The 16,552-nt window shown below is 38.5% G+C and overlaps 1 protein-coding gene across 2 annotated transcripts in view; it reads right to left on the reverse strand.

The window, feature by feature from the left end:
- Positions 1-16,552, reverse strand: part of LOC126259354 (catenin alpha) — a 154,549-nt gene that overhangs the window by 87,976 nt on the left and 50,021 nt on the right. For both annotated transcript variants that reach the window (XM_049956080.1, XM_049956081.1), the window contains exon 6: positions 3,382-3,585. In XM_049956080.1, the coding sequence (XP_049812037.1) occupies positions 3,382-3,585 (204 nt within the window). The remainder of the gene's footprint in view (positions 1-3,381; positions 3,586-16,552) is intronic.

The following is a 16,552-nucleotide window of genomic DNA, read 5'->3' on the forward strand; positions in this document are numbered from 1 at the left end:
TTCTGCTTTCCAGTAGTTCACAAATTGTGGACAAAGTTGATAATTTTTGTAGAAATGTCAAAAATGACTATTTTTAGCTCACTTTCACAAAAAGAAAGTCTACTGCAAACTCTTTTAAACTGTTTTAATTAGAAACTCTTGTGTTCTAAACAACCTAAAGAACTAGATTTGTTTTTGCAACGCGAGTGTATGAGGTCCTAAAAAAACAACAAGGTGAAGGTACATTTAAATTACGACCATAGTCCGATAGTCCTCAAATTAAATTTGACGTCTTATGTTATGTTATACCATTGTTTATTACACTTGGTAACACTAAAAGTCATGATGGCTAGGAAGTGTGACTGAAACAGAACAACTCGAAAACTTCAAAGATGAGGTGTCTTTTTTCCATGACTCATCATCATAACATCTTTCAGCCTGTTTTTCTGCTATGATAACTACAGAATCAAACTGGTCATGAACTTCAAAATTTAACTGTGCATTACCAAGCCACTAGACATCATGAGAGTAAAATTTTTGCACAAAAACTGCAAAACACATCGAATAAACTGCTTTCAAGTTTTACACCACTGTCACATTGTGTACGTTTGGGGAACTTCATATCAGCCTCCCTGACTTTTTTTTTTTTTTGGAAATAAATCATGCTACTGACAGTTTTCAGTGTGTCTTTTTATTGTGCAATGCTACTGACATGCTAGTTTGATTCCAGTTTAAAGTATAGCACATTGCGTGTTCTCATAGTTTGCAGATTATGTGAATTGAGGTAATAGCATTTAACAACTGCTGGTTTCTTTTAATGTGAGAAAAGCACCCTCCCCATCATCATAGGGGCAATGCCCACTAACTGTGCAACAGCAGTCACCAGTGGCTTGCTTTACCACAGGTTCCCAAACCTTATAAAGGTTTCTTTACACAGGATCCCAAGATTGATGATACAGTTCTTTAAATGTCAGTAGACAAAGCCACAAAAGATCTCATTTATGATCTTAACCTTATGTTTCCTTCAAGTTACTTGAATTTTTTTACAGGTTTCATTAATTTGCTGTAGAATGTCTTCAAGAAAATTATACCGCCAGCCAGACCGAGTCACTGAGGATGCTAGAATAACTGCAATGATGTGCTGTTCCAGAATCCGGCACTTGTCACTCCTTGAGAGCCAATAAAATGAATTTACTGGGCCACTTGAGTGTGTGAAACTTGTTAAAACATCCTTCTGCTCAACTGCTCTTAGATGGCCTGGTTTTGCTTCTTTCAAGAAAATATTGCCAGAGATATTATGTTTCGAAGTTGCCGAAAACTCTGAGGCGCTCTTTCGATAGTTTCACTATGGGGTCAAACAAAGGACTTTATCTATGGAAGTATTATATTAGCGAAAGAAAAATTTTCGCATTGCTCACTGGGTACATGTGCAAATTTCGCACAAAATTTTAGCAAAATTTATGATGGTCCTGTGGGAACTTTTTCCAAAATTAGACCACTTGGCATGGAATGGCTCTACCCAGTTTTATTTATGACAGACTCGTGTAGCTTTCAGTGAGAAATGAGACACCAGCACTTGCCCATTTCTAATATCCTGATCTCCTGCTTTGCATGACAGGAGTGCAAATGTGCACTTGCACAATCAAACCTCTGATAATATGGCTCATCTCATCTTACAAAAACACGGCAAATCACCTTAAGAGAACATTTTTAAAAAATTGTAGAGAGTTTCAATTCAATTCAATTACAAAACAAATTTACTTCTTTTCCAGCAAAGCCTGACTTATTAAAGTTCATAGTTATGTACAGTATGAAGACCAATAGCTGCCATGTTGTTGTTGTCTTCAGTCCTGAGACTGGTTTGATGCAGCTCTCCATGCTACTCTATCCCGTGCAAGCTGCTTCATCTCCCAGTACCTACTGCAACCTACATCCTTCTGAATCTGCTTGGTGTATTCATCTCTTGGTCTCCCTCTACGATATTTACCCTTCACGCTGCCCTCCAATACTAAATTGGTCATCCCTTGATGCCTCAACACATGTCCTACCAACCGATCCCTTCTTCTAGTCAAGTTGTGCCACAAACTTCTCTTCTCCCCAATCCTATTCAATACTTCCTCATTAGTTATGTGATCTACCCATCTAATCTTCAGCATTCTTCTGTAGCACCACATTTCGAAAGCTTCTATTCTCTTCTTGTCTAACTATTTACCGTCCATGTTTCACTTCCATACATGGCTACACTCCATACAAATACTTTCAGAAACGATTTCCTGACACTTAAATCTATACTCGATGTTAACAAATTTCTCTTCTTCAGAAACGCTTTCCTTCCCATTGCCAGTCTACATTTTATATCCTCTCTACTTCTACCATCATCAGTTATTTTGATCCCCAAATAGCAAAACTCCTTTACTACTTTAAGTGTCTCATTTCCTAATCTAATTCCCTCCAAAATTCAAAACAGCTGCCATACCTGTTTTAATAATTGTTAGCCGTAAATTCAACACAGCTAAAGAGTACCTCGTTAACTGCGGAAGCAATATTTTTTGTATCATTACTGATAAAGCAATGTCGTTTTACTGAATTTCTGTAAAAATGTCATTTAAGATTGGCAATATGTGGTGAACTGCTGATTTTTAAGATATTCTGTTATCTCTGAATATCCGAGTGCTTTTTCAATATTCACCTTCATCATCATAATCGGGGTTGTCACAAATGATGAAATAAGATTAACTAGGACATCACAGTAAGGTAAAATCACATAAATGCACCCTGATATGTGTAATTCACTGTACTAGTTCTCAGCAAATGTGTCAGTGTGGCAAAAAGTCACAGGCAGTTCTCTTGAAATACAGAGATTCAAGAAGACTGCCTTCCACAATGGTACAAAATTGGGCACTGTTACTCGATCTTGCACTATTTAGTAAAAGTAACTATTATCTTCATAAAAGTGCAGACAAGAAAAATAGCAAGATAACTTCTCAAATGTATCAGTACATACTAAAGTGTTAGGTCAATAAATTTTTATATGAAATAAAAATATTCTACTTCATAACTAATTGCCAAACACAATCTTACCAGTACAATGTCATATACATGGCACAGAAAATATCAATGAATTAACTAATAACAAAGGAATTGAGAGAATCACAAACTATCAAATTAAACAATATAAGTCTAAAAAGATAACGTAAGGATGACAGATGCCATTTCCTTAATTATTCAGTCTCCTATGTTTTGACAAAGTAACAATCATAATACAAGTGCTCTTTAGTATTCGGATTAAAGTGGAAATGATTCATTTCGTAACAAAGCAAGGAAGAATAATAAACTTTCCTAAAAGGAAAATTCAAAATTTAACCAAATTACTAGCTCCTATGAAACAAAAATGGCACTTACATTAGACATGTATTCAGACAGCAAGTCCTGCAGTGCCTGGCGCACGGCATTGCACTCTGCAACAATGCGCTCTCTCCTTTCATCTCTAGTGCATGAAGAATCAGCCATTAGAGCAGCTCCACTGATAATACTCTCCAGACGCTCTTCCAAAGAGGGACGAGTACGTACCTCATTGTATGTCAGAGGGTCAATAACAATGTGTTCCTAAGGGGAAAAACACACTGCAATTTCAATATAAAAATTCACTTCAATTTATTACTGCCAAATATAGCTGTAATATGACTAAGTTCTATTTATATCAAACTCAATTGTCATTAGGTGGGCTTGGATGGTGGGAACAGGAAGAGGGGGATGGGGAGGTGGGGGAAGTGATGGGGGGGAGAGGGGGGGAGAGAGAGGGGGGAGGGAGAGAGGGGGGGGTTGGAAGCTGCTTCATTTTCTACATTCATCTTAACCACTCAACACTTTCTTTGGATGAACAGTTATCTTCTTTACATCATATTCATAAATTAAAGACCATGTTAAATGCTATGTACCTTATGTATACAGGAGGAAAACTCCAAAAAGACAGAGTGTGTGCTACTGACTGTGGTGTGGTATCATTACTTACCTTTTCCCTTCCTTAAATAATAAAAAAAGAGGGGAAAATGAAGGGGTTGGGAGGCTTGTCATGAGACTTTTCTAAATAAGTATTTTTCTTTTATTACAGCTTGTTCAGTAAATGGTAACATCATGAAGAATAGATAACAAAACCGAGTATGTTGCACCAACATTCTTAAGCTTAATAAGATTCAACAATCAATAGCCGTCACTTATAGCTGTCATAAATTCCGTATTTAATTGAATACACAATTATTCACCAATTTGATTAATTTAAGGTTATATTATCCATATATTACACTATATTACACATTTGGATGTCTACAACAAAATCTTGATATTGACTGTTGAGCAACCAAGAAGAAAAGAACTGCATTTAATAACATAACCATGGGAAAGCGAATATGCAATATACTTTTCAGAATATGCTGCCCTTGCTGTTACTTCAAAACTAATCTACAATGTTTCATTTGAAACAACTGTTCTATTTGAAAAACTAATAACAGTACATGAAGAGTTCCAGTGAAAAATTAAGTAAACAACAGGTTGACGTTTACAAGTTTTTACATTTACATTATTTATAAACTGAACACAAAAACCAAAACCACATCAGTTAGAATCACCAAGAAATGATGGATCCTGAGCTGAGCATGTGATGCTAGAACATTCCAATTTTGGCACACATGAGAAAAGTAATTTTACAGAATATGAAGTTATATGCCAAAAATTATAACACTGGACTGCTATGCAATCTCCTCTCATGTTATAACAATAGAAATACAAATTCTGCAAGAAAATCATGTAAAAGCATGAGTCACCAAGACAGAAAAGTGAAAACATGGGCCTGAGACACTGGTTCATAGTCACTGGAGAAGTGGTGATTGTGTTCAAGGATTTTACTTTCTAATTTCAATGTCAGTCAAATTAATCACTGAGGCAATTTTATATATTTTGTACACATTCAGCTGAAGTGGAAATGGCAACTTAATTAAGCAGACCTACGAACAAACACAAAACTGTGTGCCACACTGTAACCATGGGACAGGCAGTTCATTAGATGCCGTAAAACTTGAAAAATAAACAGAAGTTTTGTGCGGCAATGTATACATTTATAGGCAGTTCACACCAGCTATGCCCTAAAATAAACATATTAAATAATACAATTTTCTGTCATTTCAAAATAATCTTCTGATTGTCCACTGATTCAACAAAGAGCAAGCCAGAATATTTTTTCTTCCAACTTTTATTTCACGCTAACTCTACATGCAGAGGAGAATATTATCTTGCTGACCAGGAGAGAGAATAGTATTACTGTACTAACTGTGGTCATTTAGATATGCTAATATACATCAAAATTTAAAATATTAGCTATAAATAAACAAACTTATTTGGGAGAAATATGGACAAATAGAAACAAAAAAGAAGCTTAGGTTTTAAGGTATCACCAACAATGAGCTCATTTGACATGTCTAAATGAATTGTATATAAAAAATGTCGATACACACTGAGGTGACAAAAGTCTTGAGATACATCCTAATATTGTGTTGGATGTCCTTTTGCCTGGCACAGTGCAGCAATTCGACATGGCATAGACTCAACACGTTGTTGGAAGTCCCCTGCAGAATTACTGAGCCATGCTGTCTCTATAGCTGTCCATAACTGGGAGAGTGTTGCCATTCCAGGAGTTGTGCATGAACTGATCTCTCAATTACGGCCCATAAATGTTCGATGGGATTCACATTATGTGATCTGGATGGCCAATTCATTCACTCAAATTGTGCAGAATGTTCATCAAACCTATCAACAACAACTGTGGCCTGGTGACAGTGCGAACCATCATCCATAAAAATTCCATACTCAATTGAGTACATGAATTCTACGAATGGCTGCAAACAACCATTTCCAATCAAAGATTGGTTCAGTTGCGTCAGAGTAAACACAGCCCACACCAATATCGATCCACCACCAGCTCGCACAGTGTCTTGTCGACTACTCAGGTCTACGGATCGTATGGCCTGCACCACATTCGAACCCTACCATCAGTTCTTACCAACTGAAATCAAGACTTAGTTTCCAGTTGCCTAGAGTCCAACTGATATGTCATGAGCCCAAGAGAGGCACTGCAGGCAATGTCCCATTGTTTGCACAGGAACTCGCATCTGACACCTGCTGCCATAGCCCATAACACCAAATTTCACTACACCGTCCTAATGCATACATTCGCCATATATTCCACTTAATTTCTGTGGTTACTTCAAGCAGTGATACTTGTCTGTTAGTACTGCAACTGCATAGAATTGTTACGGCTCTTGGTCTTAAGTGAAGGCTTTTGGCCACTGCATTGTCCGTGGTGAGAGAATGCCTGAAATTTGGTAATGTCGGCACACTCTCGACACTGTGGATCTCGGAATACTGAATTCCCCACTGATTTTTGAATTGGAATGTTCCCTATGACTAGCCCCAACTACCATTCCGAGTGCGAAGTTTGCTAACTCCTGTTGTGCAGCCATAATCGTGTCAGGAACCTTTCCACATGAATCACCTGAGTATAAATGACAGCTTCACCAATGCACTGCCCTTTTATACCTTGTGTACACAATACTAATGCCATCAGTATATGTGCATATCGCTATCCCATGACTTTTGTCTTCTCAGTGTTAAAGCATAGGTAAAACTATGAGTCACAATGTAAATTATCTATGTGAAAGCACATTCTACCAAACACAAATATAATAGGACTGGCAGTAGCTAATACTGCTAGAAAGTACCCTGAAATATGGCCTACTCTGTGGCTTTTAGTGTATGTTTGTATATGCAGATATAAAAAATCTGTAATTAATTTTTTTCTCAGCTACATGAATCAATATGTCATAGAACATTTTATACAAGATATTTTAAATACAGCATGTGAATTCATCAACTCTACCAGAAACATCTGCGGCTGGATGGCCACCATAAGAGAATGCATGCAAAATGCAAGTAAAATGAAGTGCAATGTCTCATCAAAATACATACACTGACCATTCAGAACATTATGACCACTGACCTACTACCGATGTAAACCCGTCCAGGCGATAGCAGCATTACCTGGTGAGAAATGACTGCACACACGGTGCAGGAAGTATCAATGAGCGTGCTGTCGTGTGTAGAATGGGAAAGGCATGCAATATTTCTGAGTGTGACCAAAGACAGTTTGTAATGGCTCAGAGGCTCGACACAAGCATTTCAGAAACTGCACAACTTTTCAATTGTGTGAGAAGTGCTGTGGTGAATGTCTTCAACACACGGTGAAACCAAGGTAAGAGCACATCCAGACATCACGGGGTTGGACGACCGACCCTCATTATTGGTGTCGATGTTTTAGGCTGAGCAGACTGGTAAAACAGGGCAGGTGGCAAACTGTGGCAGACCTAACATCAAACTTTAATGCTGGGCAGAGTACAAGTGTGTCTGAACACACAGTGCACCAGACACTCCTAACGATGAGCCTTCGCAGCAGACAACCCGTGCGTGTGCCAATGTTAACACCACAACACTGGCAACTACAACTGAAAAGGGCATGTGCCCATCAGCAGTGGATGTTGGGGCAGTGGCAGAGCACTGCACGATCTGATGAATCCTGGTACCTTCTTCGTCATGTCAATGGGATGGTAAGAATTCATCATCTTTCAGGGAAAGAGCTCTTTGACACCTGTACTGTGGGCTGGAGACAAGCTGGCAGTAGCTCCATTATGCTCTGGGGAACATTCACAGGGGCATCCGTGGATCCAATGGAGCTCGTGCAAGGCACCGTGATGTGCAAGGAGTATTGCATACTGGTTGCAGACCACATACACTCCTTCATGATGATCATGTTCCCCAATGGCATTGTCATTTTTCAACAAGATAGTGTGCCATGTCTCAAGGGCAGGAGTGTGATGGAGTGGTTAGAGGAATACAGTGGACAGTTCGAATTGATATGTTGGCCCCCCAACTCAGCAAATCTGAACCCGATCGAATACATCTGGGATGTGATTGAACATGTTATGTCTGCAGATATGGTGCCAACTCCCTCCAGCGACCTACCGACGCCTCATTGCTTCCGTGCCATGACACATCACCACTGTTATCCATGTCAAAGGTGGACATACCAGCTATTAGGTAGGTCGTCATAATGTTCTGGCTAATCAGTGTACATGTCGTGATGTTTGAAACTTTCCCGACGTACTCATTGTTCCATAAAAACACGGGAGAACTTCTACAGCTGTACTCACCTGAAGATGGCCAAAAGACTTTGTGCCGAAATATCGTGGCAAGATGTTACTGACTTACGGCAGTTCTCCCGTGTTTTTATGGAACAAGTGTACATGTCGCTTAACACTAGAACCACTGTATTATTTATATATCTACAATCACAACAGTGATCAAGTTGACAACTGTGGCACAGCTACCCCTTTTTACCTATTTTAACACATTGGTAATGGCGATATGAAATGCTGTTTATGAAAGGAACATTCAAACTAAAGGTTTATACATCGTTTTAATTCGTAGTTATCAGTTTTTGTGACTGGACTGATTTTGGTATAAGCATTAAACAGTATGCAAAATTGTATTTTCTTTTACTCCTGATTGCTGAATGCAAACAATGCATCATTTTGGGACTAATTTCATTCATTTTCCACACACAGGTTACCGACTGGTGCCACATACATCAGTCATCTTGATTTTACCATTTTACACTTTGTGCTGCATTCTACATTTCTTACTAACTGGTTTGCCTCCAGTATTTGACTCACTGCTGATTACAGGAAATCCTGTTTGGCACCTATTTTTCACATGTTCATGTCCTAGTTCTTTATTGAAATGCTGCAAAAACTGTTTGCGGGTGATAACTTTTCATATAACTGCTCTGTTAAAGAATCCAAGTATTTATTTGGCAAAACCAATGTACTGTAAAACATCCTATCTGCAACACTGCTTTCACTTAATATTTTTTAGCCATGTGGTCCAATATACCACACTATATTTCACTTTATTATTCATTTCAAATCATATTCATCATAATGAGATTTTCACTCTGCAGCGGAGTGTGCGCTGATATGAAACTTCCTGGCAGATTAAAACTGTGTGCCCGGTCGGGCACACAGTTTTAATCTGCCAGGAAGTTTCATATTCATCATCTACATCTGAATGACAAACACTGGGAACATAGCGCTTTTGAGATTCATATGTTGGTCATCAAATGAATCCCTGTACCTTTATTCTTCAATACTTTGGGCATGTGCAAAAATATGAACCAATTTTCAGTTCACACTTTTCTTGTGCTTCTAAGGAATGGCGCCATAAGCTTCATGACAAGGTATACAGAAAGAGATTTTTTTGCCTCTGGTTTAAAGTTCACTTTTTGCCAAGTATCAAAATCCATGGAAGAGTGTGTCTACAACCACTGACAGTCAAAATCTGATGCCAAAAGTATCTGCTTTACTAGCCATGTACTGCATAAATCTGCATGTGGTCTTGGTGGGAGATAGCTGTCCATCAATTGTAACGTTCTACCCCAAACTAGAAAGGAATTTCAATAAAAAATTCTAAACAATTTTAGATATATTACTATTACAAATAGTCACCAAAATTTTGATGTTTCTCTTCACATGTGACATTAGTCATGCTACCTGCTGTAAAAGATTTTGCTTATGTGCTCCTCCAACTGCCTTTAAGATATAATCCAAAATCTCCCGTCCTGTCCCATCTTTCCCAAATTTTGAATGGTGGATATAACTGATACCTACCCCTCCTTCCCCCTCTTTCTCAGCTGAATAAAATGTCATTCCTTCCAGATCCAGAATGATATGCTCATTTTTATTGGGGAGTTTGTCTTTCTGCGTAACTGTCACTTATTTAACTTCTCTAAGCACTATATAACTACATTCACTTGTTTCAGCACTATCTCAAATGTAATCACAACTAGTTCCTACTTGTCTTTCCATTTCACTACCCTCAGACTTTGCACTTGCTCTAAACTCAGAGCAGATGGTCTAAACATTGTGTAATACCTTCTCTGACAACTTATAAGAAGTTCTCAATATCTGTGTAACAATATACACACAACCAGGCACTTTAGATATAGTAAGACACAATAATATATTGTAACACCACCTAACAGTCACGAGAAATGCATGTGAGCTTTTTGCAGTACACACAGGTGACAATGCTGTGGGTAAAAAAAAAAAAAAGACCACTGGTGCAGTACTACATACACCATCAGAAATACACTGAAGCACCAAAGAAACTGGTATAGGCATTCGTATTCAAATACAGAGGCAGAATACAACACTGAGGTCAACAACGCCTATATAAGACAAGAAATGTCTGGCGCAATTGTTACATTGGTTACTGCTGCTGCAATGGCAGGTTATCGAGATTTAAATGAGCTTGAATTTGGTGTTATAGTCGGCACACGAGTGATGGGACACAGCATCTCTGAGGTAGCAATGAAGTGGGGATTTTCCCATATGACCATTTCATGAGTGTACCGTGAATATCAGGAATCCAGTAAAACATCAAATCACCGACTTCGCTGTGGCCGGAATAAGATCCTGCAAGAACAGAACAAACGACGACTGAAGAGAATCGTTCGGACACACCATACATCCAGAATTGCTACAGAGTAGCTCCAAGAACACTCTTGTGAGTTTAAACACTTCCACTGGCCAACAAACTCCCCACACATGAACATTATTGAGCATATCTGGGACACCTTGCAACGTGCTGTTCATATCTGGGATGCCTTGCAACGTGCTGTTCAGAAGAGATCTCCACCCATTCTTACTCTTACTGTTTTAGGGACAGCCCTGCAGGATTCACGGTGTCAGTTCCCCGCTGCACTACTTCAGACATTAGGCAAGTCCATGCCACATCATGCTGAGGCAGTTCTTCGTGCTCGTGGGGGCCCTACACAATATTAGGTAGGTGTACCAGTTTCTTTGGTTCTTCAACGTAAAAGCAACGAATATAGCTACAGTTCTGTAAATTCTACAATGTAATCTCTGCTGACAATAAATAACAGTCAAAAAATTTTGAAGTTTTATGAAAAAATATTATTGTTACTGGCAAACAAAATTTCAAAGCAATCAGTGATTCCATGGTTCAAGCGTTGCGTGAACATACTTGTAACACTCTCACATTGTTGACAGATAGTGTCGTCATTTCGTAAACGGTGCTGTAACATCCCATGTAGCCTTCATTGAATGCAAATTGTGTTTAAATGTGTACACAGCAGTAAAATCAAAGTTAGTCCATAATTTTGAAATGACTAGAAAAAGGTAATCTGGAACATACCCTCAAGACAAACTCCAAAAAGGCTGAGATCTGTTTGGAGAGTTGAAAGACAGTACTATCTGACCACAAAGGAGATTGTTTTTGTGAACAGTCAAATTCTGGAGAGAGTTCAAAGATCTGATGATAGAACACAAATCCAAAAGTAGAGCTCAGAATGAAAAACTGTTGTTCAAAATCTGGAAAAATATAAGCATGTACTGATCTCTATGTATGAGGTTAAGTCAATTATTATCCGCAAAGTAGTTATAAAATTTTACTGTAATCAAATAGAAAACTTACAAGAACATCATTTATCGACATAGTCTCCTTGCGATTCAATTCGCTTGGTCCATCGTTGTACAAGCTTCCTGATGCCTTCATAAAATAAGGTTCTCAGTTAAGCTGCGAGCCTGGAATGCACCGTTTCTTTCACTGCTTCATCTGAGGCAAATTGATGGCCGCTTAATGCATGTTTGAGTGGACCAAACAAGTGATACTCAGAAGGGGCAAGATCGAAACTATATGGAGGATGATCCAGTACTTCATATTTGAGTTTCTGGAGCGTTTCAGCAATGTGGGCAGCAGTATGCAGATGGGCATTGTCGTGCAACAACACAACATCTTTTGACAGCAATCCTCGACATTTACTTCGAATTGCAGGCTTTAGCCTGGTACTAACCATCTCACTATAACGTACACTGTTTATTATTGTGCCCCTTTCCCCATAATGTTCCAGTACAGGACCTTGTGCATCCTAAAAAGCTGTAAGCATCAGTTTTCCTGCGGACGGGTTGGGTCTTGAACCTTTTCTTGCATGGCGAATTTTTGGATGTTTCCATTCCATAATCTGCCATTTACTCTCCAGCTCGTAATGATGGATCCATGTTTTGTCACCAGTTATGATCCTGTCCAAGAAGTTGTCCCTTCATTACCATAGTGATCCCTATGTTTTTTGCAGATGTCCAAGTGTGTTTGTTTTTGCAAATGTGTGGTTGTTTTGGGATCCATCTTGCACAAACTTTATGAAACTCAAGTCTGTAGTGGATGATTTCGTAGGCAGAACCGTGACTAATTTGCAGACGATGTGTCACTTTGTCAATAGTTAATCGTCTGTCTTAAGAGAATCATTTCATGTGAACGCTCAATGGTTTCTTCATTTGTGGTGGTAGATGGTCGTCCAGCTTCTTCATCATGTGTAACACTTGTGCGACCATCTCGGAATTTTTCAATCCATTTGTAAACACACTGTTGTGGCAAAACACTGTTTCCACACTGTACCGAAAATCTTCAATGAATTTCGGCCCAATACGCCTTCCGACCACAAAAAAACAGATCACTGAACGTTGCTCTTGTTTGGTGCAAATAGACAGCGAAGCAGCCATGATTAACAGAACGGCAGCGATAACGAAACTAACCTAGCAGCTGGAAAATGGCAAAGATTTCACAACAAATAAACAAAGCATGCTTCATCAACGTAAAATGACAGTACTACCAAAATAAACAAAAATATAACTAAATTGCGGATAATAATTGACTTACTCTCATACATATTCATCAGCAGTCATAATGATAAAGTCATACAAATTAGGTCTCTGAAGGAGTACCCAGAATATCACTGATCGCATTCTTCATTTGTTAAATGTAATAAGAGGGTTGGAAACTAATAACTGCACTTTGTGATGTGCCATATAGTGCACACTGGTCAACGAACTTCATCTGTGCTGAATATCTACAATAGGATCCGCTGAATCTAACGGATGGAGAGAAAAGAATACAAACAGGTCGATCAAGGTGTTGTTTAAAAATGAAAGTCCTCACAGGTACACAAATTCAAAAACAACATTTTTGTCAGTCTATTAATACAGGCAACTCTTCCATTTATTGCATTAAGTGCAAACAGTTTTAAAACTTGAAAAACTGCTGCATATTGTCTGACCAGAAGAAAACAATAGCTGGAATAAAATGTTATGGAGAACAATTCAGATCAGAATTACAACAAATTATGAAAACTGTTCTTGTTAAAGCAAGACAGTAAAGAAGAAACGTGATGACACAACTTTTAAATATCTTCAACTAATGTCAACTACTTTCAACTACAGTCACAGGTGCAGTCTAAACTATAAAGTTAACCATGCAGTTAACATGTGAAATAAAATTATACCCCTAGAAACACACTTAAATTTTAGAAGCTCTCTATAACCTAATTTGAATTTGGTTAGAAACTAAATCTAGCTTCTCTCTCTTTCTTAAATCCTGCAAAACACACACAGTTATATCTATAAATTCCTATAATATACTCTACTTGCCTCAAATGTCTCAAATTACATTACCACACACACACACACACACACACACACACACACACACACACACTGCCGATCCTCCTTTTATTCGTTTTGTCTCTTTTCGTGTTACTTTGCTGTATATATGCTATTTTACTGCAATGCAAACTCGCAAAATTGTTTTCCATTTGAAGACACATACAGATGATGTATGAGCAATTTTTTTTCTTTCTCATGCCTCCCCCAAGTCCATATCAAGTTTCTTGAATGTTGTCCATCTGGAATCTCTATCTTTCCCTTCTTCATCTTGGCACGTGCAGGGTTACAATTACTGATAGTAACATTAATGTCTTTCTTGACTGAGTGATGCCAGATAGACATTTATAAATTTGTATTTCAATGTATTTACATCTGTTTTATTTCAACAGTTTCACACAATTTTGCTTCTTTTCAGTTTTGTGTGGAGTTCACAAGATCATGCCAACATACTTTTCTATGGTCACAGTTTTCTTTTCCATCATCACAGTTCTGCACTTTTTGTCGATGGTCAGCAATCACGAGTGTTTGTAATCTGCATTATAAGTAGCCTCATTACACTCTACTTTAACAATTAGGAAAAGAGGAAGTCTAAAGCATTGTAATTAATCAAGTCTGAATGCAAGAAGATATTTTGGGAAAAACATTAGAGAATTTTCTTAGCAATAAATTATTTGCAACCAATAGTTCAAATCTATAGAAGTAAAACAGATTAAATATATCTAATGCACATAATATGCAAGGATATATCCTAAATTCAAAGTTATCATCACTGAACAAAAGTCATCTGTGATGCAGATGTCCAAGTGAAAATAATTAATCTTGAAACATTCTCCAGTTTTCTACATTGAATTTTTTCAATAACCAGACACTAAAAGTAAGAAAATTAATAAAAACAAAAAGGCAATAATACTATGATCTATTTGACATTATTAGTACCAAGAAGTGGTACATTAAGTTGTGTGGAGTTTCCTCACATTCTAATAAAGTGATGATTTTTACTGTCAAAATTAATACATCAAAACACGAAGGCACGCTGCACACCATAAAACCTTCACTTCGTTTGTCCAATTTCCCTCACATTTTATAACTTGACATCATCATAACCATGGACCTTGCTATGGTGATGTGCCTGGCTTGCCTTAACAAAAAAGATAGCTGTACTGCAGGTAAGCTCTGATCATACTTTACTGGTTATTAAATGCACATTACAACTAAAACAACAACAGAGCCACTGCTGCCTCAGAGTGCTAAGGCCCAACCACGACTGAGGCGAGCAGTGACCTTTGCTGGGGGTACAAAAGAGGCATGGTGTGGGGATGGGGATGATTAGCAGAGAAGGGCTGGAAGAAGCCGCTAGTGCTGCCTGTGGAAATGTGCACATGGACGTGGTGAGGACAGTGAGCTACTAGCTGCAGCATCAAGAAGCTGTATCAGGAGCAGTGGGTGGAAAGGACGGGCAAAGGCGAGAGGATAGAAGTAAAGAACGGGAAAGGATTATGCAGGTGTGCTGATTGGACAGAAGGCATGTATGGGGCTGGAGGGGGAGCAGGGAAGGGGGAAGCGGAAAGGCAGGTGAAGGAGACACAGTAGCGAAAGCTGAAGGCAGGGATGCTATGGAAATGAAGGATATGTTGCAGCAACAGCACAATTCAGAACAGTTGGTGTTTGTGGGAATAATCCAGATGGTCATCTGGCCACCATTCTGAGCAATCTGGATCATTCCCACCAACACCAGCTTTTCTGAATTGCATAGGTGGGAGATCTTTGGGAGAACAAACTGTGACAAAAGCAGGATGTATGAGACAAGCAAAATACCCTCAGATTTCTGAAAGACTGTAATAATACCAACTTCAAAGAAGGCAGGTTCTGACGAGTGTGAGTATTACCAAACCATTATTTTAATAAGACACAGTTGCAAAATAGTAATGTGAATTACCTACTGAATGATGAAACAGTTGGTGTAAGCTAGGGGGAGATCGAATTGGATTCTGGAGGAATGTAGGAATGTACAAAGCAATACTGACCCTACAACTTGTAAAAAATACATTGCTCCAAGTCAAATTCACATTTAAAGCATCCGTAGATTTAGAAAAAGTTTTTGACACTGCTGACTGAAATACACTCTTCGCAATTCTGAATATACCATGGGTAAAACACAAAATGCAGAACATTAGCTGCAACTTGCACAGAAGCAAATACCAACAAAGTAATGGAATGTAATCAAATTAACTTTCATGATGCTGAGGGAATTAAATTAGGAAATGAGACACGTTTGTTGGTAGCCCTGCGCCTGCTATACGGACGTCTATGTCACAGCTCTCGTACAAGAAGTAGTTCAAAATGGTTCAAATGGCTCTGAGCACTATGGGACTCAACTGCTGAGGTCATTAGTCCCCTAGAACTTAGAACTAGTTAAACCTAACTAACCTAAGGACATCACAAACATCCATGCCCGAGGCAGGATTCGAACCTGCGACCGCAGCGGTCTTGCGGTTCCAGACTGCAGCGCCTTTAACCGCACGGCCACTTTGGCCGGCAAGAAGTAGTCATAAACTGTTTTTAACACTTTAAACTAATTAATTACATTAATTATAGTGCTCTTCAAGCGTACCATTAAAGGTTTTTGTCTTACTCGCGTATTTTCACAGTAATCACATAAAGTTCGTTTTGTTTACATATCGCGGACAGGCCGAACTTTTGAGCTTTCAGATTAAACTTCATACCGCAATCTTAAGTGCATTTACTGATCGTTTAGTGTGCTAAATACATTTGCTGCCCCTTTATATCTGCAGAGTATAGTCATCTCTTAAGTAATTTCCAGTAAAAAAACTTCTGAACCACTGTTTACATAGTCGCGAGTAGGCCACATTTTTCGTACACGTATTTTCATTGTTTTCCGGTAACTTAATTGTCTTTCTGTCACTAAGATCGATTTGTACCATGAGTGTAAAGTA

This window comes from Schistocerca nitens, chromosome 5 (genome assembly GCF_023898315.1).
Source record: "Schistocerca nitens isolate TAMUIC-IGC-003100 chromosome 5, iqSchNite1.1, whole genome shotgun sequence".
Classification (NCBI taxonomy): Eukaryota; Metazoa; Arthropoda; class Insecta; order Orthoptera; family Acrididae; genus Schistocerca; species Schistocerca nitens.